General features: G+C 51.8%; 1 protein-coding gene across 1 annotated transcript in view; it reads left to right on the top strand.

Annotated features, from left to right (window-relative positions):
- Nucleotides 1-27187, top strand: part of USP54 (ubiquitin specific peptidase 54) — a 107324-nt gene that overhangs the window by 38790 nt on the left and 41347 nt on the right. Inside the window, exons 11-16 of the mRNA XM_015417383.1 lie at nt 7760-7891; nt 8060-8452; nt 13324-13552; nt 24649-24782; nt 25906-26079; nt 26906-27025. Of these exons, the coding sequence (XP_015272869.1) occupies nt 7760-7891; nt 8060-8452; nt 13324-13552; nt 24649-24782; nt 25906-26079; nt 26906-27025 (1182 nt within the window). The remainder of the gene's footprint in view (nt 1-7759; nt 7892-8059; nt 8453-13323; nt 13553-24648; nt 24783-25905; nt 26080-26905; nt 27026-27187) is intronic.

Below are 27187 nucleotides of genomic sequence, written 5' to 3'. Positions count from 1 at the left end.
CCACGCCTCCGGGGGCAGGCAGGTTCATCCAGCGGGCAGGCCCCACGACTGGCCCGATAACGGTGGCCCCGTGCTCTCACTCTGCCACCCTCTGTGTCTGTGGCGGGCAAGGGAGCGGGACCTGGGCGGGGGAAGGACTGAAGGGGGGAACACCGCACATGTGCCTCTGGCAGCTCTTGGCATGTTTATCGGTGCGCGGGGGGGGGCTTGCCTCAGGCTCAGAGGGTTTTATTTATTTATCTTCCTTTCAAATATTGAAAGCTGCATCACCCAAATATCTCCGTAAGAATTTTGTACCTTGCTTCGTGAAGGTTGAGTTTAAACTCCGTGAGGCAAGGGTCCCCCACCTTTTAGATTCTGTGGGCACACGGTGAATTCGGAAACAGGGTGGAGGCCACGCGGTGCAGTGTCAGCCGCAGAATGGCCACTGGGGGAGGCGGAGCCACAGAGATGGGGGGGCAGCCCCTGTGCAGGGGAGCAGGTTGGTGATTTTTAAAAAAATAATAATAATGGGGGAAACGGGTGAGAGGGAGAGAATAAAGCCAGCGCCATGAGGGCAGTTGCCACTGGCAGGACGTTGTTTCAATCTGTACAGCCAGTCAGGTCTCCAGTGGCCGGTCAGAAGCCCTGCTGTGCAGACTCCCCACCTGGCCCCAGCTGTTTTCTAAAACCACTTGGTGAGCGCCAAGAAAGGTGTCGGCTGCGTCGTGCCCACGACTGGGGACCCCTCAAGGGCCAAGCTCTGACAGGTGGCGGCAGCCCTCCGGCCCCTGTTCCTCGTCGGCTGGCAGGAGAAGAATGATTCAGAAACCGCCGTTGCCTCAGTGTCATCTCCTGGTGAAACCCCAGCGCCTCTGCTGAATAGGACAGCCGTGCGATGTCACTTCCAGGCTCACCCAGAAATGATAACGGGCTGTCAACAGGACGGCACCCCCTCCCCCCCCTCCCCGGGTCTCCCAATGGGTGGCAGCAGCCCGCTGGGAGCCCTACTGGCCAGCAGCCTGGCCAAAAGAGCCAGCCCGTCCCCGCCCTCTTCCTCAGGAGTTCTCTCTCTGGCTTCTGAACGGCTGAGCCCGACGGCGAGAGCCATCCAAGGCGCAGGACACGGGGCTTGAGTGCGTATGCAGTATGGCCGCTGCAAACAAGAATCGCTTCTGGGTATGAGAACAGAGCTCGTCATTGACTGCTCAGGACTTTATGGGTAAACGTGGTGTTTGAAGTGTGGCAGTAAGTCCCCCCCCCCGATGGACACTCCCTCCGCCTTTTGTGCCTCAGGGAAGACCACTGTGTGGACTCCTGCACCCACTGCTCCAAATTCTTGAAGGAAACGAGAAAGAACAGAGCTGTGAGACTGTGTACCGCTTTGCTGGAATCAGCGCTCTCCCCGATGGCGTCGCCTCAGGACACCTCTGGGCATGCTTCGATGTCAACCCCTACTCCGGGGTCGACGGCCGCAATGTCTCCGGCACCAGCCCTCACCGATGTTGATCGACCAGTGCTGAAACGCTCGGTCCCGACGTCTCAGTCCGATGCCCACACTCCCGCCAAGAACCGCCGGGAGAGCAAGGACGCCAAGCCTGTTGCGCACAAGAAGCTCAAGAAGGACTCCCCCAGTAAGGCATTTTTGACTCCTCAGTGTATGCCGGAGTCAACCTCTGTGCCTGGAGCCACTTTGCTTGACTCATTGGGCTGCGCACAGCCCACCTCTGCTGTGCACCATCCTCACCTCTGCTGCACCCAATTCAGCTCACGGATTCTGAGCAGGACATGGACTTAACTCAGGTCTCTCGAACCTCCAGTGTCAAGAGCCTTTATTCGAGCCAAGGAGCCTGTGATCTTGCACAGCCTTCCCCACGCTGTTTGCCTGCCGATGATCCAGGCTGACCCTCGGGGCCACTTCTCCCCCCACTGGCGCCCTGGGATCAACGCCAGTGGCAGTACCTGTACGGAGCATATCCGTTGTCAGCGAATGTGCCCTGGCTCCCACCCTGAATGCTGATGGAATGGGACCGCCAATCCACATCTTCTCGGCTGTCTCGGTATCGAGAACCTGCCCCAATGCCGGAGTTTCTACAACCCCAGCTATCAGTACTGACAGGCAAGCGTCCCAAGTAGAAACCTACTGCACCGACGCAGACAGCTTCCTGGTCGACACCGATCCAATTGGCACCAGAACTGCCGATGCTCTTTTCAGATCATTCCAAACAGTCTAGTTCTTCTGACTCACAATCGGGATGAGAGACTGGAGCAACCAGCTGGCCCCTCCCTACTGCAGAAAGTGTCAGAGGACCTTCCAATATCACCATCAGAGGATCTGAAGTCTTATGGGGAGTTTATTAAATGGATGGCCGACACCCTGACCCTGTCGACGGTGCAACCACCTCCAGCAGTCACTGATTCAGTTTTCGACAATGGATACTTCAATAGCCATCGCTCTCCCCATGACTTCAATTCGGTTGCAACAGTGCCTATCACCCAGAGACTGACGGCCAGACGGAGCGGGTTAATCAAACCTTGGAGCAAAAATCTCCGTTGCTTCACCAAATTATCAACAAAGACAATTGGGTGGATCTGCTGCCCCTGGCCGAATTCTGTTATAACAAACACTTCTAAGATTAAACGTGGAAAATTTTATATTGCTTCTGTCCTTCCATTCCCGCTTGCTCGCAGCTCAGCAGCTTTGCGTAAACATTGCCTCGGAGACCGTGGGAGCTGGCTTGGCTAGATGGTGTTATCAGTCTGGCCTTGTAAGGATGGGAGGGCTTGCGGTCCACCACTGGTGTGAATCTTTCTGCTCTCAGGGGCCCTGCGAGTCTCCCGCTCATTATGTAACTGCCCACTGGGAGAATTCCCACACGCACGCTCGAAGTTCATTTGCTTAGCTATTCGTCTCGTCTGGCTATATGTACGGATGTTCCCACCCTATAGTTATTCCTAACAATAATCCTGTGGATATGGTACCGGTTTTGTACTCTAATAAAGCATAATGGTTCTCAGGAAACGTGTGTAAAGAGTTACTTGCTGTGGAACCTGACAGAAATTGTTAGGAATGTTTTTTCTTCCATCGAGCCAAGTCTCTCACAAATGAGATGAGCGGTCCCGGTGGGGCAGGGGTCGCTACCTCGACAACTACGTCAGTGGCCACCCCGGTCACGATGGTGCCTGCCCCGGTCACGTCGGCACCTACACCGAGCACCGTGGCGGTGGCGGTGACTTCCCCAACAACGACGGCAGGAGCGGAGGCACCAGTGATGGCGGCGAGCCCAGACGGCGAGCCCAGGAATGCCAATCTCTATGGATGGAGGGGCCACCCCGAGATCGACAGTATCGTTTACCCCGGTGCATTTGGGAAAAGGGGTGACCTACCACCGTAAAGAGAGGGATTGGGGCCGGCATCTGGGCGACTCCACGCAAACTACCTGGTTGTTGCCAGGGAGTAGGAGTCAGGACAGTATCTTTGACCCGCGGACTAGCTTGGGGAGCTTTCGAATGCCCGCGAGTTGACACACCTCCTTCCCATCGAGATTGTCAGTGAGTCCAGGTTTGGACGTGGACGAACAGTTCCCACAAGAAAAAACACCTTTGGGAATCTCACTCCCACTCATCCTGCAGCTGTTGTCCTTCACTCCCGGTAGCCTTCACTCCCGGAGGAATCCTCCTTTATTTACAGCAAAGAGAGCAAAAAACCTTAGAGATTCACTTGTTAGAAGCAGGCTACCACCGCCCCCCCTCCTCCTCCGGGCCAGCCGCAACCCCCGGCGCAACCGGTGGTTCCAGTTCCCCCTCCTCCCCCCGCGATGCCACGACCCAAAGACTTGTTGGATGTAACGTTTGTTGGCAACCCAGAGAACCTGTCATTCTTTATAGTGCGGGTAATGAAGTTTGTCGAACGCCGGGCTCACTTGTTCCCCGACGAGGAGACGCACATGGATTTCATCACTTCCCGCCTGCGGGGTGCAGCGACGAGCTGGTATGTGGGGCTCCACAACCTGGAGGTGAGGGAGTTGGAGAGTGCTGATGCCTTCATGTGGGCGCTGTGAGCCCGGTTCGAAGACCGCACGGCGAGCGAGAAGGTGGAGGCGTACCTTCGGACGTTCAAGCAAGGCAAGTTAACAGTCCAGGAATATTCCACTGAGTTCCATCGGCAGGCAGCCAAAATCCGAGGCTGGACAGATCCTGTGTTTGCCCAGCAGTACCGATTGGGCCTGAATGCGGAGATCCGAAACGCGGTTTTGGGGACCTGAGACCTGCAGACCTTGGATGCGTGAATGCAGGAGGCTGAGAGTGCCGAGAGCCATTTGCGCACTATGCGCCTGGATAACGCTGTTGCGGGCGTAAGAACAGCACCGGTACATCCCCACCCCAAGGCAAAAGCCAGGCCCCAGGGGCCGTCGGTCAGGAAGCAGCGGATGAAACAAGGGCTGTGCCTAAGATGTGGGGATCGTGGCCATTTCGCTGCTACCTGCCCTTTGGGAGAGGGTAGAGGAGGGCCGGGGAGGAAGGTGACAAGCGCAGGAGCGACTTCCCACCTAGGAAGAGCACGGCAAAAGCGAAAGGGCCCCGTGCCCTCCAAACCAAGGTGGAGGACGAGTCGAGCGGGGAGGAGGAGACGGAGCCGGCGGGAAAAGACCAGGTCCTGCTGTAAGTGGCACGGAGTAGCAGGACCCCACAACGGAAGCGCCAAGAGTGGTGAGCAGCTACCCACCCCTATTTTTCATGACTGTGACTTTAATAAACCCCGCGTTGGGCGGCACGCACATTAGAGTCCGGGGCCTAATCGATTCGGGGTGCGGGCGAGATTTAATTAACCCTTCCCTGGTCGCTGGCCTGGATGCAGATGTGGTCAGGTTGGCCGAGCCCTTAGTATTTACCCAAATGGATGGATCCTCGATGAAAGAGCCCTGTAAATACGAGACTGTACCGTTACGCGTGGGGGCTGGGGACCATTGGGAGGAACAGACCTTTATTGTGTCCCCGGGGGCCAGATTCCCCTTGGTACTAGGGAACCCATGGCTCCACGGGCATGATCCATATATTTTGTGGGGGGACAGGGTAGTAAAGTTCATCTCCCCCAGATGCCAAAGCCATCTCTGGAACCCGAAGTGGGGGGTGGCACCTGGCAGTGACCAGATTCGAGCGTGCTTAGCTGCAGAGGAACTGGGAAAAATCCCTCGGGAATATAGAGATCTGGCTCAAGTATTTGGCGAAGCCGAAACTGATGAGCTGCCCCCCCCCCATCGCAATTCTGACTGTGCCATAGAGCTGCTGCTGGGGCACAAAATGCCCAAGGGAAAAATCTATGCTATGAGCCCCTGGGAGAAAGTGGAGTTGCGGAAGTTTATTGACAAAAACCTTGCGCGAGGTTTCATCCGTCCTGCTTCTTCCCCGTACGCAGCCCCTGTCCTCTTCCGGAAAAAGAAGGATGGGGGTTTGCGTCTGTGCACCGACTATCGGGGTTTAAATGCTGTCTCCTCTACAAATGCATACCCAATGCCACTCCATTCTGTCCACATCCTTCTTTTTTAAATAATCATTTAATTTTTCATAAAGACAAACATAACACAGACATACATAAATGGGGGGATTCTTATTATATCATCAATTTACATGTTTTCCGTGTTCCACCTTGTATTCTTATATAAATCTTTTGCATAGGTTTAAAATAAAGATTTTTATAATCTTTTAAAAGGTTGTAAGTCTGTATATTTTATCTATTCTATTCTTCAATCCATTTACAGAACCTTGACCATGTATTTTCAAAGGTTGCTTCTGTTTTTCCTTTCCGCAGCACAGGACTGCTGTTCTGCTGTTGAGTTTCCTTGGCTGTATTTTATGCTGGTGTGCGTGTTTTAATTTTTGTATGTACACCATTTTGGAGATTACTGTTGTGAAGAAAAAAACCTTTTAATCGAGTAGTACTTCTGGGTGCTTGCAGCTGAATGCTGTTACTATAAGCTTCAGCAATGCAAAGACCCAGCCTCTCTCCTCTGTGTAAAAAGTAGCATAATGTATTTTTCGTGGCTAATTGACCTTCTCCCCGGTGAAGATACCGGGTGGTTCTCAGGGTGCTCCAAAGAATGGGGGCTGGATGCAATATATGGTCACTGTAACTGTGAACACTTCTGGTCACAGTGGGAGCCGTACGGGACACCAGGCCGCTCTGCGGGCTCATTGACAGCAAGCAGGAAGCATTTTTCTTCCAAATGATTAATGGTTAAGGACTGCTTCCCAAAGCCTGCTCCCTGCAAAACTTGGCATTCCATCATCACTAACTTTCACCTTGACTGGCTAGGCTTGCCGGTTTCCCCCGTACCTGTTACTGAGTTTGTAGAAAGATCATTCAGAAAAGGTTTTCCAACGCTATGCAAGCGTTTGTCTGTGTGCATTTCCTTGGTTTTAATTGCTGCCTGGAGCATTATGCTGTGTCGTAGGGCGGGGGGGGGGGGGTGGCTAGAAAACAGGGGTGCTTCCTATACGATCCAGTGAGTGGGTGTGTCTGAGGGTGCCTCTGTGTGGAGCAGGAATCCTGCCCTGGCGGTGTAAAATTGTGCGGCAAGCGCCAATAGTGGCCCTGTCAGGGGGGAGCAGAGGCTGCCTCCTCAGCTGTGAGGAAATGTCAGCTACTAATGGCTCATGCAACATGATCATGGTTGTCATAGAAGATTTCTGGCATGGTTAAGGAAAGGTTCTAGCTACCGAGGACACCCCTACCCCCTTATCACTGGTGTTGTTATACTTTCCAGCATTTTGGGAGGCTGGTTTTTTTCTTCTTAAAAATAAGAAGAAGAAGAGAAGAGTTGGTTTTTATAGCCCGCTCTTCACTGCCCAAAGGAGTCTCAGAGCGTCTTACAGTTGCCTTCCCTTCCCACAACAGGCACCATGTGAGGTAGGTGGGGCTGAGAGAGATCTGAGGGAACTGTGACAGACTTCATGTGGAGGAGGATGAATGGGGAATCATACCTCCCTGTTCTCCAGATTAGAGTCTGCCTCTCACCAGTTTGGTGTCGTGGTTAAGTGCGCGGACTCTAATCTGGGAGAACCGGGTTTGAGTCCCCACACCTCCTCCACTTGCACCTGGCTGGATGACCTTGGGCAAGCCGTAGTTCTGACAAGAGCTGTCCTTGAAAAAGAGCAGTCTCTGTCAGAGTTCCCTCAGCCCCACCTACCTCACAGGGTGTCTGTCTGTTGTGGGGAGGGGAAGGGAAAGGAGTTTGTAAGCCGCTCTGAGACACCTTCGGGTAGTGAAGGGCCATGGGGTATGAATCCAATCTCCTCTTCTTCTTAACCACGACACCAAGCTGGCTCTCATTTCATTATATGCTGAATTTCTTAAAATATGACATGGATAAAGTCTGCCCATAGAGAAAGGGTGCTCATTAGGCTGTGGCATAATACCAAGAAAAGACAACCGAGACGGGGGAGAGAGTGAAATAGGAAGAGCCACCTAATTTCTGAGAGGACTACATGTGTGCATTTGGTCTTTCATAGCATTTGTACGGTGAGATGGTGGTGGCCCCGGAGGTGTATGATCCCAGGCTGAGCGGCTTAACCCTCTGAGGAATTTCATCTCTAGAGAGTGAATTGTTGGAGGTCCAGGTTCACTGTGGCCAGTGGCTTTTTGTTCCTGCTTGAGTATGAGCTGGCAGTTTTTAATGGGGTATGTGGCATTTGCGGGGAATGAGCAAAGTCTGCTGTCCTTAGAATGCTGCACAGCCCGTTGGGATTCTCTGTCCCTCTGAAGCCTGTTCTGTTCTTTCAGGACACCTGACTGACAGCGAATGCAACCAGAGGCCTGTCTCCAAAAAGGGCTCACTGGCAGACCGCAAGAGGAGTTCCAGCAGGTCTCGGAGGAAGGGGGACGAGTCGCAGCCGTCGGGATATCATAGTGAAGGCAAGGGGGGAGGGAATGGCGCTGGCCCCTTTCTCCTCTGTGTCTCGGTCTCTCCAGTCCCCTTTCTGGCTCTGTGTCTTCAGGAAGGTGATGTGCATAGTCCCCGTTGGCTTTAAAGGGAAGGGATCTGTGTCCTTCAAGCTGCCTTCTCCTTCTCTTAAACTGCAGGGGAAACACTGAAGGAGAAGCAGGCCCCTCGGACTGCCCCCAAAACGTCCAGCGGCACCAGCAGCACCAGCACCAGCAGACTGCGGGACTTCAAGGAGACCGTCAGCAACATGATCCACCACAGCAGCAGGCCCTCGCAGCCAAGCCAGGGCTCTCCACGCGGAGGGAAAGGCCAGGCCTCCGAGGGGCAGCCACTGCCCAGAGCGGTGCCCTCTCAGCCTCGGGACTGGGAGATGGAGAGCACCGGCAGCGAGGCCAAGTCGAGCTCATCGAGCAAGTACCGCCCCACCTGGAGACCCAAAAGGGAGTCACTGAATATAGACAGCATCTTCAGTAAAGAGAAGAGGAAACCGTGCGGCTACACGCCGCTGAGCCCTTTCTCAGAAGATGCAGGTAAGGGCGTGACAGAGAGGCGTGTTTGGGGTGGAACCGGAAATGCACTTCTTGTGCATCATTAATGGCCGCCTAGAAATTGCATCATTAATGGCCGCCTAGAAATGTCTGCAGGAGGATTACGAAGGGGCATCTAGTCTATTTATTCCGCCCCCGCTGGAGAGTCTGAGAAAGAACTGTGACTTTTTGTGTGCGCTGTTTGTGTGTTCTGTACTCTGCTGCCCTCCTAACGGCAACTCTGGCCCTGTAGACATGGCAAGGGAAGCTTTTGCTGCAATAGGTCTTCAGTGCTCCTGGCATGCCTCTTCACTGGAGTATGCAAAAGGCAGGGCTTGTGTACTGTACTGTACTGTAGATCTGTCTCCTTAGGGTTGAGGAAGAGCAGAACGCACCTGCTTGTCACAACCACTCGTGAGAACGGCTAATGATGGGATTGGCAGGCAGAGGAACCACAAGTACCTTAAATTAGGGTTTGCCTCTGACAGCAGAGCTCCGGAGCGGTAGGGCAAGGTCGAGTCTTCAGTCAACAAATCCCAGCGTTCCCTGTTCTTCTTTCTGAAAAGCAAAGAGAAGTGTAGTCCATTATACTCTGTTATATATGGAAGGGGTATAAAAAGTTCAGCCAGATTTCTGCAGAAGGAATGGTGAAGACAAATGTCCATCCAGCTCGACCCTGTTCCTCCTTGGAAAGAGGAGACCTGCGCAATCAGTGCCTGGGACTGGGGTGGGTAAGGGAAGCCCTTGCTGACTGGAGTGGTGGTCAGATGGGCGGGAGTGGCAGAACCCACAGCCAACAGCGAAGTACAAGCATTCAGGAACGGTAATACTTTTATTGCAGAGCTATAGGTGCAGTAACATAGGCACGGTTAAGAATGGCGGCGGCCCCATGGGCATAATAGGATATAGGGTATTCGTATGCAAACCCCCCCCCCCATAGCACTGGCCAATTAGGCACCCTCCCGCGCGCGGGATAAAGCTTGGAGACTGTTAGGTAGCTGAAGCTGAGAACGAACACTCTCCCATGGCACCTAGGGCAGTCCCAGACACCACAACACCCTCCTGCACATCTGTATAGATAAGCGTTTCGGTGCACAGCAGAGACAGCACAGAAAGGAATGTAGTAGCCATTAACCTGAAAGGAAAGCAATAGCAATTAACCAGACACAGACCAACCTCCCCAACCTTCATGGCAGCCTAGCTGACAGGGAGGAAGCACTAAGAGGGGGCTGGAAAACGTGGGAAGTCTGCAGAGAGAGAGAGAAGGATGGACACCCATGGAGGGATATCTGACAAGAAGAACAGAATCCGAGGTTGGACCACGAGGCAAACGGGCGTAAGAAAGGAGTGGGGGAAACAAGGCAACGCAAGTGGTTAGGGTTAGATTTGTGGTTCTGTCGCTGAGAGCAGAATGCCAGCACCCCACATCCCATCTGTGTTCAACTTGGGAGAATAGCTCCAGGCGGTCGGCCGTGTTGGTCTGAAGTGGGCGCGTAGCCATCGCGGGGCCCGTGGGGGCTGGCCCCCCCCCCACGGTTTTTACAGGCCCCTCCCCAACCCTCGGCCCCCCCTCCCTCCCTCCCTCCCTCTGCCCTCGCTGTCCTGGGCGCATGTCAGGCAGGGAGAAAAATGCCGCCCCCCTCCCCCCCCCGCACACTTGCTGAAGTGTACAAAAGCTGGGGGGGGTTGAACACCAGCTTAAGGGGAAATGGAGACGGGTGTCTCTGTCTCGGGCATCCCCACGTTACAAGATGGGAGACGCCCGCCCCAGAGATGCCCGCCTGCCTGCCCTTGGCGGACAATGGTTGCTCCCATGGAGCCATCTGGCTACCGAGGCGGCTGTGAGCACCCCCTGGATTGACTCGCCCAGCAAACGCAGTTAGGACTTGCTCCCGAGTAGACGCACCTCACTTGCCGCGCCAGATCGCAGTGCCCGGGCTAGGCAGCCCCCCCCCCCGACCCACTCCCACTCAAAGCCAAATAATGCTTCCAAAGGGGAAGATTCTCCATGGATCGAGGCTTGCAAAGTTTTGCATGCCCAACACACACTCGGAGCTGCGTGTGTACATGGGGGTGTTTTTTGGGGGTGTGTGTGGAGTTTAAGCCTTTTTTGGAAGGCTGACATGTGCCGCCTGCTGCTGCCACGGCCGTTCTTGCTGCTGCCGGGAGGTCAGAGGGGAGGGCTGCTGAGCGGGGACTCCTGTCGCCCCACGCCTCCCTCCCGGGTGCCTGCCTGCCTGCCGCAGGCCACCCGCCACCCCAGCTCCACGCCTTAGCTCTCCCCAGAGACCTGGGTACGCGGGTGTGGCCAGCCAAGTCCCCCACCCCCCACCCCCATCGTACCAGAAGCCGCACAGGAGGGGGAAAGGGAGGGGATATTTGAACCCCCCACCTGCCTGCCCCATTCAGTCGTTGGGTGCCAGCAGGAGCCTTTAGCTGGCAGAAGCGTGGAGCCCGAGGCGGGCAGCCCTCATCCCATTAAGGCACAAACGGAGGACCGTCTCCTTCAGCTGTTCTCGCCGACCTCCCCCTTCTGAGGAGGAGGAGGTGTGCCTTTTGCACACGAGAGCTCATCCCCTGAATAGACCTCTGTTGTTCTTAAAGGTGCTCGACTGGACTCTGACTCCGTTCTACCACTTGGAAGAAGTTATACACATTTCAGTGTATCATTGAGAAGAATATGTTGATACTGAAAAGCAAAGGAGTAAGAAAGAAGGTTTCTGCCTCTGTGACAAAATAGCAAATTTTCTTTGCTATTTCTTTATTGGTAGTGCCAGGAGCAAAATAGGTTTTTAACTTAGAAGAGGAGGTTAAATATCATAGTTGTTATTTCAGAATGGGCTAATTTTAAAAAGGCAGTTTTAAAGCTGTGATTCAAACCATGTAAATCACTAGTTCTGCTTTTCATATATTTTCTGGACAAGCTTACGCATTAATTGTTCGAAAGCAAGAAATTGCAAGTAGAGAAATAGGTACCACTTCAGTGGGAAGGTAACAGCATTCCGTGCGCCTTGGCGTTTAGTCATGCCGGCCACATGACCATGGAAATGTCTTCGGACAGCGCTGGCTCTTCGGCTTGGAAACGGAGATGAGCACCGCAACCCTAGAGTCGGACTCGACTGGCTTTCGAGCAAGGGAACCTTTACCTTTACCTTTTATAGCAATGAAATGTCCTGGTTTACAACTAAATGAACTCTTTATACATCCTCTGAGAATAAATTGCATATCTTTTGAGCTATAGAATTATTCACTAGAGACAAGTTGGGCAGTTCTGAAACTGATGGATTTTGTTTGACTCTCTAGTTATACTTGCAGACCCAAAGCAAGGTTACTTCTTTGACAGCTTGATGCTTAACATCAAGATGCTTAACATTAAGATTGTTTTATTCTGTTTTTAACTGTTTTAACCTTGGCATATGTGCCTCTTCTGTTAGCCACCCTGAGCCCGCTCTGGGGAGGGTGGGGTATAAATTTAATAATAAATAAATAAAAATAAATAAAACATTCTCCAGAAGGTGGTAGCTCCTGGTAGAAGCTGGTTTATCCCTGAGAAGGAAAGTAGAGGCACAATCTGTCCAGATGAGTGCTGACTTCTCACTGTCTTCTGTGGGAGAATAAAGCATGAGATTAACAGGCTCAACTGGAAATTGTTTTAACTTAACTTCTGCCCTCCATGTTATTAGTTTGATGGTGATAAATACAATTAATTGCCATATTTATGAATGGCCTTGGAAGTCAGTTATTTCCCCAAATCCTGCATAACTTACTTCAACAGCTTGTTTCAGAGACAGCAACAACTAACCATTGTTTGCCATGTGAATAAGCCTAAGGACATTTGTTTCCTCCTTCCCTCAATGACAGTGATTTAATTAGATTCTTCCATGGCAGGCAGTGTTTTGCCATTACCTCCAAACTGGCAGATTGTGGTTTGAACTTCCCTAAAAACTGGGGGATCTTTTAGAGTTCAAACAGAAGTATCTTTAAAGGAACTTACAGAAAAATCATTGGAAACTTTGGAAACTTATTCCCTTTCTAATGCTAAGTTATGAAGGGCAAACCACAAATCTTGGTGCTTGGACTGGCACCAATGCACATGAAGGCTGCCCAGGGCTCTGGGCTCTTTAGCTGAGCATCTGTATCTTCTTTCTTCCCTCCCCTTCGGTTGGAGCCAGGGGGTCTGCTATGCCAGGACTTGCTTTTACCACCAGGGCTTCGCCCCAAAAATGATAGATGATGGATGGTGTATGAGCATTTATAAAGCTCCTTTAATACTCAGAAGGCAATCATAAGCAGTATTGCCTAGCCATCTAACAAACTCCATACAAAAGCAGTTTCAAGCTGCACCTTCTGTAGAAAATACCAGCTATGTCCCTACAGCATCTTCAGGACAAAGCAAAGATACATGCAGGAGCTCTCAGCAAAGACGAAGACCACACTCTCACAGTGTGTGCTTGTGTGTGTGTGGGGGGGGGGGAGGTATTCTGGTATGATAACAGATGGAAGTTCTTTCAGTACTGAAGAGAGGACATGCAATAGATGGGGAGTGTCAAGGCTGGGGAGGGTGTTGCAGATTGGAGCGTCTGAGTCATCATTGCCTGGGGCAGTTTCTTCTCACCCGGGGCCCAGACTCACCCGGGGTCCTCTTTGCGGGGGGGGGGGGGGGCTGGCTGTCCTTGCCAGGCAGAGGGGGTGGGCCTTAAGGGATCTTTAAAGCTTTCCTTTCCCAAATGTTCACTGATCGCTACTTCCACTTATCCACGAAGATCTTTTCTACGTTGCTTAACCTCAAGAAGGCCTGCTAGAAACTCAAAAAAAAATGTGTATAGAGGCTGATAGAGTGAAATGTGACTCTTCTTTAATCTTAATTTTGCCAGCTAAAGAATTTACAGAGGATGAGTTAAAGGAGTCAGTGACTCAAGAAACGAAGCCAAGCCAGTCCGGCAGGTACAAGCACTGGGCTCTGGGTCGTGGGGTGCACCACGTGACGGACCAGCATCCTCGTCTGATTCAGAGGATGGAGTCTGGCTACGAAAGCAGTGAGCGCAACAGCAGCAGCCCCGTTAGCCTGGATATGCCTCTTTCAGAGAGCTCAAGCACTTCCAGGTAGGCGCCAGACTTCCTTTGAGCTCCTGTTCAACACCCTAAAGGCCGGTTCGCAGGCTGTCCTCCTGATGAAGCGGCGCATGATTTAATTGTTAACTGCTGTAACAGCTTATGTTAAGCGGCAGCCCATACATTACAGTAATCACTAAATGATGTACAGAAGCTTCCTGGATTTTGCGGTGGCTGCTATACAGCTGCTATTTTAGAGCTGCTTTTCATTATCCAAGCAAGAAGTCACTGTCACTAATCACTCCCTCTCTGTTGTGGGTGACTCTCATGTTGCAGAGGGAAACCAAGAAGTCATTAGCCAGATTTTTCTTTCTTCATTGTCCTTTTTGTTTTCCTCTTTGTTGCTTTCCCCCGTTCTGCCTTCCCAACTGTAGGCAAGAACAGCTGACAAGAGAGAGAACAAGGAAGGAAAGAAGGTGGGGAATAACTTCCTTGATCTTCTTTGTGGTCTCTGTGTGTCACACCCTTGGGGCCCCGGGTGCCTGCGCTGACCCTGGGCGGTGACTTCTAGGCTCCAAAAGGGATCTTTCGCGCCCCCTTCCCTGCGCATGCCCAGGAACTCCACTGCACATGCTCAGGATGGGGCACAGAGATCCCGCCAGTGCTCTTCTGACTGCCGCGCGAACAGGGCATGTTTCTTCCTTGCTCCAGTCGGTGAGCTTCTCCCTTTCTTCAGCTCCGTTCTTCTCTCTACAAAAAACCCCAACCCAATCAGACTTACTATTTCTCCTCTATTTAGTCCATGTGGGGGTTCTTCAAATGGTATTCCTGCTGTAGGAGCAAACTAGCTCCAACTGACGGCCATTCCCTGTGCCTGCTGTGCCCCTGGGTGAGGCCCACAGGACGGACACTTGCCCCCACTGCGCTAAATTCTCCAAGCAGACCAGGAAAAACAGCTGCTCGTTTGCAAGCTGCGCTGCTGGAATCAGCCCTGGCCCCACCCAAAATGGCCACTAAGTCTGCACTGGCCGAGGGACCGACTGACCAGTTACCAGGCCCGGCTTGACACTCTACTCCATCGAAGCCATCGACATCGACCCCGCCCAGTGCCAGGGCATCGACATCGAAAAGGTCAGGCTCGAGTGTAAAGTCCTCCTCGGACTCTCCTGCAAAGAAATGCAAAAAGGGAAAGGTCCGTGCCCTGAATAAGGGCAAAGAGGCATGACCAGCCAGCAGCACCAACCCATGAGTCCCACACAGGACTCAGTGCGTCACCGTACAGATGCGGAGGCTGTGTCATGATCACCGGACCCGATCTCCATCCAATCAGCATCGACTCAACAACAGACGGATTGGGTGAAATCCCTGATATCGAAACCCCACCACCTTGCATCGCAACACCTCCGTCTCTCTGAGTCTGAGGTAGATGAGATGGATCTCACTCAGCGAAGCGATCACCACCCCTCCTCATCAGAACTGACAAACCGAAACAGCCACCTGCACCCATCGCCATCCATTGTGAGGCGCTTGTGACATCCTGTAGCACGACACTCCAGACCGAGAGCCAGGTGCCATCCACGATGCCCAACTACCTCAGAGGCAAGCACCGCCAACGTCGCCCTGGGATCAGAGGCAACTCCGGCTCTTACACGGTGCCTGTCCTCCCCCCTTTCTGTGGCTCCATTTGGCGGGAGCCCCTGGCGTGTTCATGAACTTGATTAATGAAGTCCTGCACAAGCATTTGTTCAAGGGAGTGGTTTGTTATCTGGATGATGTGTTAGTTTATTCCCAAGACCTGGACTCCCATATAAAACTAGTGCGGGAAGTACTAACTGCCCTCTGTGACAATCAGTTGTATGCCAAGCTGTCTAAATGCGAGTTCCACAAAACGGAAATAGACTTTTTGGGCTACCGGATCACCCAGCAGGGGTTGGGGATGGACCCCAAGAAAGTCCAGGACGTACTGGGGTAGGAACCACCCTGGACTAGGCGCCAGCTTCAAGGTTTCTTAGGATTTTCCAACTTTTATTGCACCTTCATCCCCAATCTTGCCCAGGTGTCCCTACCCATAACCGACCTGCTAAAGACTAAGGGGAAGGGGCCCGACGCCACAAAAGGGGGGAGTAAAGTGGACTGGTCCCCTGACTGTCAGTGGGCTTTTGAGAACTTAAAAACTCTATTCACCTCCGAGCCCATCCTCCGCCACCCCAATGAAAATGAAAAAGTCATAGTCCTGGTGGACATCTCCGATGTCGCCATGGGAGGGGCCATTTTACAAAAGGGGGGTGGTGGCAAGTTGCACCCCATAGCATATGTGTCCAAGATGTTCTCGGGGGCGGAGAGGAATTGGACTGTTTGGGACAAGAAGGCTGCGACTGTTAAATTGGCGTTCACAACGTGGCTCCATTGGCTCAAGGGGGCCTGCGTTCTGTTTGAGGTGTGGACCGACCATAAAAACCTACAGGCACTCTGAACCCCTCGCCGCCTTAACGACAAGCAGGTACGATGGGCTGAGTTCTTTTCTCGGTTCCGGCTCACTATTAAATATCTCCCAGGACAGTCTAATTTCTTAGCCAATGTGCTGTCCCACCTCCCGCAACATGTGAGTCAGAGAGAGGAGGTTACCAGCACTGTTTTCTCCCCAGCACAGCTGGGAAAAGCTGTGATGACACGTAGCCAGACTAAGAAAGGAGAGACTGTGAAAAGCCCGGGATGGCTTGAAAAGTTTAAAGCTGCTTTCTCGGCCCAGGATCTGGAACTGGTGGTGCGAGAAGGCTTGCAGCATGAAGAAAATGGCACTTGGTGCAAAGAGGAGAAAGTTTATGTGCCCATATTTTTGCGAGGGGACATTTTGTCTCAAAGCCATGATAATAAACTCTCTGGACATTTTGGGTACCTGAAAACCTTGCACCTCGTACAAAGGCAGTTTTGATGGCCTGGCATGCACAAAGACATTTCAACTTACGTGGCCACCTGCCAGATTTGTATCATGAGTAAATGGAGGGGGGAAGTCCCGGGGAAGCTACAGCCTTTGGAGACCCCCGAGCGTCCCTGGTCCATGATTTGCCAGAGAGTCAAGGCAAAACTGTTATCTGGGTGGTAGTGGACCTATTTTCCAAGCAAGCCCACTTCGTACCTTGTAAAAGCATACCTAATGCTAAGCAGTTAGCCACCCTTTTCCTGCAACATGTTATCAGATTGCATGGTTTGCCAAAAAAGGTTGTGAGCGACCGTGGGACGCAATTTGTTGCTAAATTTTGGAAGGAATTGTTGAAACTCCTAGGGGTTGAACGAGGGTTAAGCAGTAGCCACCATCCCGACACTGAGCGCACTAATCAAATCCTGGAACAGGTGCTACAGTGCTATGTAAATTATCAACAGGATGACTGGGTGCCCCTACTACTGTTCGCAGAATACAGCTAAAACAATTCCTTACACAGTTCAATAGGAATGAGTCCCTTCATGGCGGTCTATGGGTATGAGGAAGGGCCCCTCCCCATGGTAGACTTGGCCAAACCCATCACCGGGGATGTGCAGATGTGGTGGTCTAATGTAACCAAGAACTGGGAGGTCCTGCAAAAGACTTTGGCGAAAGCAAAAGAGGACTATAAAAATTTGCTGATGGCAAAAGATGCCCAGAATGTGTGTACATTTCAACTAAGTACATTAAACGGTTGCAACCACATCGGAAGCTGGGGTGGAAATATGTAGGGCCTTTCAAGGAAGTGCATGTCATTAACAAAGTGGCTGTTGAACTTGACTTCCCTAAATCTCTACGTTCTTTGCATCCTGTGTTTCATTATAGACTTCTGAAGCAGGACCCAGGACCTTTGCCCTGGGCGCACAGACCTCCAGCTCCGCCTCCTCTTCTGATAGATGGGGAACTCCACCATGTAGTTGATGAAATTCTGGACTCTCGCTTGTCCCGGGGCGATTGCAATACTTAGTTAAATGGAAGGACTTTGGGCCTGAGTAGAATGAATGGGTGACTGCTAAGCATGTCCAAGCCCCCATTTGCTTTGGAAATTTCATCACCTCTACCCTGGCAAGCCTGGGGGTGGGGTATGTCAGACCCAGGCATGAAAGGCGCTTTTGTAACCTTGCTTGCAGGGGACATCTGCCTTCTGTCTTTCCTTTCCTGTCTCATGCCCTCTCTGACATGAGATTCCGTGGGGGGGGGGAGTGTGAACCAACAATTGTTGTGGTTTAGGGCTGTGCCATAATTGTAACTCTTCTTGAAGCAACAGCCCCCAAGGAGCAACTGGGTTTTCTCACGGGAGTGACCTTCGGCGAAGATAAGACTTTGGGAATAGCTAGCTGGTTGTGTAACTATTAGAACCGTTAGTGGGCTGGTGTGTATGAAGTATGCATGGAATGTGGGCGCTCACCTTTACTTTCCATCTCCTGCCCTGGACTAGCCAGTCCTAACAAGGGCGTTCATCTCTATGGTTAACCAAATCTTTCCAATAAACCTTTTAACTGATATTGGTCGAAGAGTGGTTTTACAGGGGAGCCTGACACCAAGTCCAGATGTGACTGATACGGTCTGACATTGTGCAGCTTGACACATCTGTGGCTGTAGACCTTCTCATGACCACGGTCATGCTTCAAGATGCAAAGCATCCCATGGGACAAACCCGTGTCTACCCCTATATCCTCAAGATGGCTGGAACACACGTATAAAGTTCTGGAGTTGGGAGTGGAGTTTTTGTTCTCTCATCCCGAACCCAACTCCTTGGTGGTAAATTCCTCTTCTAAAAGTAAACACACCCATTCTGCACCTTCTAAGAAGGAAGGGAAGAAACTGGATGTTTTTGGCAGGCATTTCTATTCCATGGCAACATTAGGGATCAAGAACGTGCATGCATGAGTTGCTACCGATACTCCTTATGGGAGCAAATTTCCGAGACCAGTGCTAGTCTTCCCACAGACAAGAAGATGCCAGCTAGGAAAGTACAGAAAGAAGGCACTCCGACAGCACTCATGGCACTCAGGTCCACAGCCTTGCGCCCTGATGCGAGAGCTTGCGTCGAAGAACTGCCCTCTGATGGTGCTGGCCTCTTCCATGCCACGACTTACACGGTACTACATGACATGGACAAGAGTGTGGAAGCCTCACAGAACTCAAGTGTTACCACCCCCACTCGGTCATATAAGTCAAGATCCTGGTCCAGCTGCAGGGTTTTTGGGATGACACCTCCATATTAGACCCTTTCCAGTCTGGTTTCCAACCAGGCCATGGGACAGAGACGGTCCTGGTCTCTCTCACAGACGATCTCTGGAGGCACCTGGATCAAGGCGGTATGCTAGTATTGTTGTTGTTAGTCCTGTCTGCAGCATTTGACACGGTCGACCATCAGCTACTGATCCACCGCCTCACTGACACCGGGATTCAGGGGTTTGCCTTGCAGTGGCTTTCCTCGTTCCTTCAGGGTCGGGGACAAAGGGTGGCCATTGGGGAACAGCTGTCTGGAAGGCACTCATTGATCTGCAGAGTGCCCCAAGGAGTGGTGCTCTCCCCAATGTTATTTAACATCTATATACGCCCCCTTGCCCAGATTGCCCGGAGTCATGGACTGGGTTGTCACCAATATGCGGATGACACCCAGCTCTGTGTTGCTGGACAGCCAGGCAGACTCCAGAAGATCTGGACCTGGCATTGAAATGTGTGGCTGGTTGGCTTAGACTGAGTCGACTGAAATTGAATTCAATGAAGACGGAGGTCCTGTGCCTGACTTGGAGTGGTCCAAGGTTAGGGATTCCACTCCCGACCTTGAATGCAGCACTGTTGGTGCCAGCGCCAGAGGTTAGGAGCTTGGGAATACTCCTGGACAGCTCCTTAACGAAGTCAGCCTTCTATTGTCTGCGGCTGATTAGGCAGCTGGTTCCCTTCCTCGAATGCAATGACCTGGCAACAGTGATCCATGCAATGGTCACCTCGAGATTGGACTACTGTAATGCTCTCTACATGGGGCTGCCCTTGTCCCAAATCCAGAAGCTGCACTGCCCCCGCACTGGTGGAATGAGCTCCCAGACGACATCAGGGCCCTGTGGGACCTTTTACAGTTTGGTGTAGTGGTTAAGTGTGCGGACTCTAATCTGGGAGAACCGGGTTTGATTCCCCACTCCTCCACTTGCACCTGCTGATGTGACCTTGGGTCAGTCACAAGCTCTGGCACAGCTGTCCTTGAAAAAGAGCAGTTTCTGTCAAGAGCTCTCTCAGCCCCACCCACCTCACAGGGTGTCTTTTGTGGGGAGGGGAGGGGAAAGGAGTTTGTAAGCCGCTCTGAGACTCCAAGTGAAGGGCGGGGTATAAATCCAATCTCTTCTCTTCTTCTTCTAAAACGGAGCTCTTCCACTAGGCCTTCGATTAGGGTGTCCCCCTTCCAATAATGAGGCCCTGGCCCCAATATCAACACCAACTTAATCATCAACAGCCTGAAAAAAACCCAGACTATGGCAGTAGTTGATTACTTGGATGCTGAGATTATGGAATGTAGTAGCACTTTATGGTATGTTTTAGTCTATACTGTGGTAGTTTTATTTAAATGCTGTGTTTTAGCTGTTTTAACATATCTTGTGTAAGCCATCCTGAGCCTGCCTTGGCAGGGAGGGCAGGATATAAATTAAACGAACAAACAAACAAACAAATCGTGGACCTGTTGCCCATCCAACAGACTGTCCCCCGGTCAGTCCTGGAGGCTGCGGCACCAACAGCCAGGAAGCAGGGCGCCCTACAACTCCAAATCCCAAGCACTACAGCAGTCCACCATGCCCAAGACTCCGCAGACCCCCAAGCAGACCTTTTGACTCAGCCATTTTCAATGTCCTCACCTCACCTCCTTCCACCCACCCCACCGACATTTGTCTCCATCAACATCTCACAGCCTGGAGACGTATAATGACAGACAACTGGGTGCTGTCTGTCATCTCCTGAGGGTAGGCCATAGAATTCATTCATCTTCTTCCCCTCTTGGAAGCTGTTGCCCCTCCTCCATCAATGACCCTACTCAACGAAGTACAATCCCTCCTTCTCAAGAGGGCCATAGAACCAGTGCTCCAGATTCACGGGGATGTTGATTATACTCCCTCTACTTTACAGTACCCAAGAAAGATGGTGGACTTCACACAATTATGGACCTGCGCTCCCTCAACCGGTTCATCATCTACCACAAGTTTCAAATGACAACTCTTTCCCAGATACATCCATTATTGCAGGAGGGGGTTTGGGTGGCCACAATCGATCTCCAAGATGCGTACTTTCACATCAGCATCAGAGTAGAGCACAGACAATACCTATGCTTCGCAATAGAACAAGCCCACTACCAGTATACTGCCCTCCCTTTTGGGATTTCCACAGCCCCGAGGGTGTTTACAAAAATGATGGTAGTACTGGCAGCTTATCTTTGGCTTCACAGCATCATTGTGTTTTCATTTCCTATGCAAAACATAAAATGGGGCTCGGGATCTCGGCTCAACGGTTGTCAAAGTGGATAGTGGAGATGATTAACTCCTGGCTAAACATCCGTTTCCAGGCCCGGTCAGGACACATTCCACAAGGGCATTGGCCATATCCACGGCCTTCCTCAGGGGTACCCCCTTGCAGGAGATCTGCAGAGCTGCGACTTGGATGATGCCTACCATGTTTGTCAAGCACTATGTCTTAGCTGTTCGAGCCAGGAGCTTTGTCGCGGTGGGACAAGCTGTTCTTCAATCGATGTGCGACTGAATAGCTGCCGTCACCCGCCATCAGGTAGGTCAGAGCTTGCTACTCTCCCAAGGGTGTGATGCACAGAGACCACGAAGAAGATAAACAAGTTGCTTACCTGTAACTGATGATCTTCGAGTGGTCATCTGTGCATTCACACCACCCACCTGACCTTCCCGTCCTCTGGCAGCCTACAGACTTGTGTGGGTTGGACAGCAGTCAGAAGGAACTGGCAGGATCTCTGCGCCCCATCCTGAGCATGCATGGTGGAGTTCCTGGGCATGCGCAGGGAAGGGGGCGCGAAAGAAACTTTTTGGAGCTTAGAAGTCACCACTTGGGGTTGGCTCAGGCACCTGGAGCCCCAAGGGTGTGAATGCACAGATGGCCACTCGAAGATCATCAGTCACAGGTAAGCAACCTGTTTTTCTTCTCTGTTGAACAGTGTGGTTCTCTTTTTGCCCAGTGTGTGAAACTTGACTTCTGTGTGTGTAGTACTATTAAGAAGCCAACATATGAACAGTGTACAGAACCTCAATACTGCAGATAAAACAGAAAAGCAGTACCATAGATAAATAAGCCAAACCTCAAAGTTTTAAGCCCCTGGTTTTGCACTCTACACTGTTCTAATGGGGTGAATATTTGGATTCTCCTGAGCAGCAAGGGGATGCAGGTACCAGTCCAGATCCATAGTCTCCATGTGCCAGGAGGACCTATGCCTGCCAAGAGGGTTACAGTTGTTAACTGGCATTGAAGAAAGTATAGAAATCTCATCATTTTCTAACTTGTAACTAAAGCCAATACTGAAGGATCTGGTGAAGGTTTTAGTCATCATCAGGGGTCGTTTGGGGCCGGAGCGCGCTGGAGCACTGCTCCGGCAGCCCCGTTGGCGGCAAGCCCCTCCCCCAGCTCCCCGCCCCTGCCCCCAAGCTCCTTCAGTCTAGAATTGTGCCACAGCAGCAGCGCGATCTCTTCATTGTATTCGATGACCCCCTTCTCTCTGGAGTCGCGCTGCAAAAGTGGTGCGATCTCGCCATTCTATTCTATGGGGCCACAACAGAATGGCGAGATCGCGCTGCTGCTGCTGCGGCAGAACTCCAGAGAGAAGGGGTTTAAAGTTTAAACCACTTCTCAGCTGGGGAAGGGAAGGGGGGCTTTTGAAGATGCCTCTCCCCCTTTTGCTTCTCCTTCTGACATCACTTCCGGTGTTGTCAGGGGGCGTGGCATATGCTAATGAGCTATTATGCTAATAGCTTATTAGGCATGCTAATGAGCTCTTGCAGCTCTTTTTCTACGAAATGACCCCTCATCATGATGTTTCTTCACGTTCTAGTTCCTAATGCCTGCCTACCTTGCAAATGAGCAGCACCTCTTGAGCAAGAGGTGTGGCACAATCAGGTTTCATTCTTGCGGCTGAAGTCCTGGTCCCCAGGCTGCATGCTCAGGCGGCTGGCTCTTGATACTCAGCCTCTGCACCTCTCTATAAAGCAGACACCACTTGCTTGCAAAAGTGACCCAGCAGTTTTTAGAAAAAAGTTAGAGTCCAGCGGGGAACCTTTAAGACCAACACAGTTTTATTCAAGGTGCGAGCTTTCGTGTGCATGCGGACGTCCTCAGACGCACACGGACGTCCTCAGACGCACACGGAAGCTCACACTTTGAATAAAACTTTGTTGGTCTTAAAGGTGCCCCACTGGACTCTAACTTTGTTCTGTTGCTTCAGACAAACACGGCTGCCCCCACCTGGATCCAGCAGTTTTTAGTTTTCAAGAGTTAGTTTTCCAGAGCCAGTTTGGTGTCCTGGTTAAGTGCGCAGACTCTAATCTGGGAGAACCGGGTTCGATTCCCCACTCCTCCTCCACTTGCACCCGCTGGATGACCCTGTGCAAGCTGTAGTTCTGGCAAGAGCTGTTCTTGGAAAAGAGCAGTTTGTGTCAGAGCTCTCTCAGCCCCACCTGCCTCACAGGGTGTCTGTTGTGGAGAGGGGGAGGGAAAGGAGGTTTGTCAGCCGCTCTGAGACTTCCCTTGGGTAGTGAAGGGGGGGGTATAAATCCAATCTCTTCTTCTTTTATTTATTAATTAAAATATTTTATGCCACCTTTCTACTTGGCTCAAAGTGGCTTATAGTAATAATTAAAATAATACTAGTGAAAACCAAAATAAAATAACAAACCCCCAAAAGATGCTGCTCAGCTCATCAAAAGCCCCGGAAAAGAAACAGGCCTGGCCTCACCTCCGAGAGCTCTCCTACAAGGCGGCCTCCCCCAGGAACTCCCTCGGGAAGCCCCTCCCGCAGAGTGGGAGCTGCAGCGGCAGCAGAAAAGGCCGGGGTGCTGGCTGATGCCAGGCAGCCTGCTCGGCGTGAAGAGGGGCCTCCCGGGAGGTGGACAGGAACACGTGGGGAGGAGGAACAGTCCTCCAGAGGCTGCGAAGGGCTGCAAAGGTCATAGGCGGCACACCTTGAACTGAACTCGGATGCCAACTGGCAGCCAGTACGATCGTATCAGAACGGGCAGCGCGTGCTTCTCTGGCTGGCCCCTGGCAGCAGTTGGGCTGCAGCTTTCTGGGCCAGCTGCAAGTTCTGAGTTTCTTCAAGGGAAGACCAACGCAGAGCTTGTTAGAGTAATCCAACTGATCATTGTGGCCAGATTGGCTGAGTCTAAGAAAGAAGAGAGTTGTTGAACTAGATGCAGCTGATAGAAGGCGCTTGTAACTGTGCACTTCATGTCTGCATACATGGGCTAGCATTAGTGTTGATAAATGCATGGGATTGTTACCCCGTGAACTATGAGCGCACTGCATTTTTGCCATAGACTAGAGAAGTCCTTTGAGGCACTAGACTCAGGGTCAGAGCAGGCAAATGGTTGTGGATCCAGTGAACAAAACCCAGCAGGAGCAGAGCCTTCCTTCCTCCCTCCAGCACAAGGAGCCTTTTGCCCTGGAGCATCATGGAAGTGCCCCTTTTGCCCTGGAGGAAGATTCTGCTGCTAGTGAACCAGATTCACAGGGTCCAACTCCTAAGGTTGTCCATTCCCCTGCCAGCCTCTTAAGACCTATGGGACTGCAGGCACAGATTCCCCTACCGGCCTTGACCATAGGCTTGTAACCACAGTTAATGTTACCCAGAGTTTGCTTTACCGGCAGGGTTAAAAACGAGGGTTCACAGCTATTCTTTAACAAGCGCCTTGGTTAGCCTGGGACTGAGAGACAGATCAAAAGGCACTCAGGACCAGGCACAAGGGGAGAGTGAGGACACAAACCAATTCTGTAAACATGAATAAAGAATTAAGAACATAAAGACAGCTACATATGTCAGCATGCATCAGTAAGTCCTAGAAAAATGACAGGGATCTTTCTTATTTCTACCTCTTCTTCAAACACAAACTGGGGTGGTGGTGGTGTAGATTTCATGTTAGAATAACCCTTTTCTTCCTTTTAAAAGGGATTCTCATATGAAGCGACCTGGAGCTTTTGTTCCTGCATGGCGTAATATCCCTAAATCACACAGCAGCAGCATCTTGGAAGTAGAGTCGGCTTCATCTCCTAGTTGCTGGGCAAAGAGCAAGCACTCCAATGGTAAGGAGGTCTTTTCTGTCTCAGACTTGCAGTCCTGGACCACAAACTTATATGTATGAACTCCTCTATCTTCTGGCTATTCTGTTTTCATAAAAGTAGGAAAAGGGACTGCCAGACATTCTTTTGGTAATCGACTCAGAGCATCGTGTATTCGTCAGTTTTATTTACTTACGTATTTATTAAAATATTTCTCTCCCAATGGGTGGTCCTGGGCCAGCCCCATCTTGTCAGATCTCAGAAGCTAAGCAGGGTTGGCCTTGGTTAGTATTTGGATGGGAGACCTCCCCGCCCAGGAGAAGCTCAAGTGACCAAACGGAAGCTCTATCCTACTTTGGTCACATGATGAAAGGACAATAATGTTAGGGAAAGGGGAAGGTGGCAGGAAAGGAGGAAAACTCCGTGTGAGGTGGGTGGGCTCGAACAAGGAGGCCACAAAGGCCCCCTCACTGTGTAGGATCTGAGCAAGGCCGTGAACAGGGGGACATGTGTGTGGGTCATGAATTCATACAGTCGCCATGAGCTGGAAGCGGCTTTACGGCAGTCAGCACACACAGACGCTGAGGGAGGCCGTGGCAGGCCGCCTCTCTTCAGCTCCCGGCCTTAGGAAACGCTCTGCGGTCGCCCTGAGTCGGCTGCTACTTGACAGCCCTTTGCACACGCACACACACCCCTGCCGCTTTTTAGCACAAATGCCTCCAAGGCGGCTCACCGTTGTGCCGTGGAAGCACAACTCTGGGGGGTGACCGCAGTCAGGTGACATGAGTATGTCTGAAGAAGTGGGCTGCCGTCCTTGAGAGCTTGTGTGGAAATGAAATGTTATTGGTCCTGGTTTCCTCATGTCAGTATCACAAGGCTCCTGGTTTTTTGGTGTCCTGGCTTTTCTTAAGAGCAGGATTGTAGCTGTTATGGCTGTGGAAATCGGTTTCTAAAGGGTAAAAGGTGGTGGGGAATGAATATGGGATTATGGTAAAGATGGGCACCGAGCAGATGGCAGCAAGCAGCTTCTTGAACATCCATGTCGGATACTTGATCTGAGACTGGGGGGTGAGGGGTGGGATCTAGAAATAAAAACAGTTCTAACTAAAAATCATATGGTGGTTTTGAAATGTTCCCCCCCCCAAAGGTGGGGAGATGCTTGTCTCTTCTAAGAGCGAGCTAGATGAGCTGCAAGAAGAAGTGTCGCGGAGGGCCTTGGAGCAGGAACTCCGACGGAAGCGGGAGAAAGCGCTGGAGGCCGCGATGGGCTTCAATCCCCGTCCCAGCAGGTTCATGGACCTGGATGAGCTCCAGAACCAGGGTAACTCTCACGCAGGGTAACTCCGGGTGCCTTCCTTGTGCCCAGCTGGTAGGACTGGAGTGGACTGATCCAAGGCAGGGGTGGCCTAGGAAGGAAGGGCCACCTTGTTTGACTAGAAGCACTTCGCCCCCTGTTAGTTTTGCAGCCGAAGAGATACCTTCTGTAGCAGATTGTATCACTCCAGACTCTGTTAGTTATTCAAAAAGGAAAAGGAAAAAGGACCTCCTGGACTTGCAATGCTCCGGAATCTAAATGCTGTAAGGAAGAAATAACGTTTCGGCCGTGTGAGGGAGGAGAATAGGAAATGCTTCCAGAGGTGATGAGGCTCACACAGTGCACGCATGGGAGGGCTTCGGCCGTGCTGCGGTTTGTGAGGCTTGTTATTGGTGGAGGGGTATCCTCTTTCCCTGCCTCCCACAGAAGTTATTTTGAGGATTTTCCTCTCCAAGAAATAGTGTTACCAGAAGGATAAAACTACTCCATATCCTAGCAACACAATGACCAATGAGTTGTGATCCTTCACTGTTAATTTAACCTCAGCTAAACACGGGCTCTTGTGAGGTCGCTGGTCAAATACCAGGACAAATGCCAGTGGCCATGCCAGGTTTTGCTGTTGCAACCGTGAGAAGCCACCTGCTCTGGTGCTCAGAGATCTCTACCTGACCTCTGCTGCTTCTAGGGTTGCCAGAAGTTGACTGAAACTTGAAGGCGCTCTTCCCCCCCCCCCCAGGGTTTGGGATTGGGGGGCTGCTGTTTTAAATGCTGCAGAACTAGCGACAGCCGTGTGCTGAAGCCAAGTGAGGTGAAGAGTGCTGCCCCCTTGCAGGGAGGACCGGCAGCCCTGAGCGGTCTGTGCAGGAGGCGGAGGCGGCCCTGGAGGAGTCACGGCGCCAGGAGCAGAAGGGGGACTGTGCTGCGGCCCTGGCTCTCTGTAACGAAGCTCTGTGTAAGTAACCCTTCGCAGCTCTGCCGCTCCCGGCGCTCCCTGTGCAGTCTACTAACGTTCCCCCACCGGGGGCTGTGGCGCTGGACGGGCCGGCACGTCTCGCCACGGGGAGGCCTCTTCTTCCCGAGCACCACTCTCACCGGCTCTCCTTCTGCCTCCCAT

The sequence above is a fragment of the Gekko japonicus genome, unplaced genomic scaffold, assembly GCF_001447785.1.
Source record: "Gekko japonicus isolate JY-2015 unplaced genomic scaffold, Gekko_japonicus_V1.1 scaffold2339, whole genome shotgun sequence".
Classification (NCBI taxonomy): domain Eukaryota; kingdom Metazoa; phylum Chordata; class Lepidosauria; order Squamata; family Gekkonidae; genus Gekko; species Gekko japonicus.
This window is presented reverse-complemented; position numbering and strand designations above follow the sequence as displayed.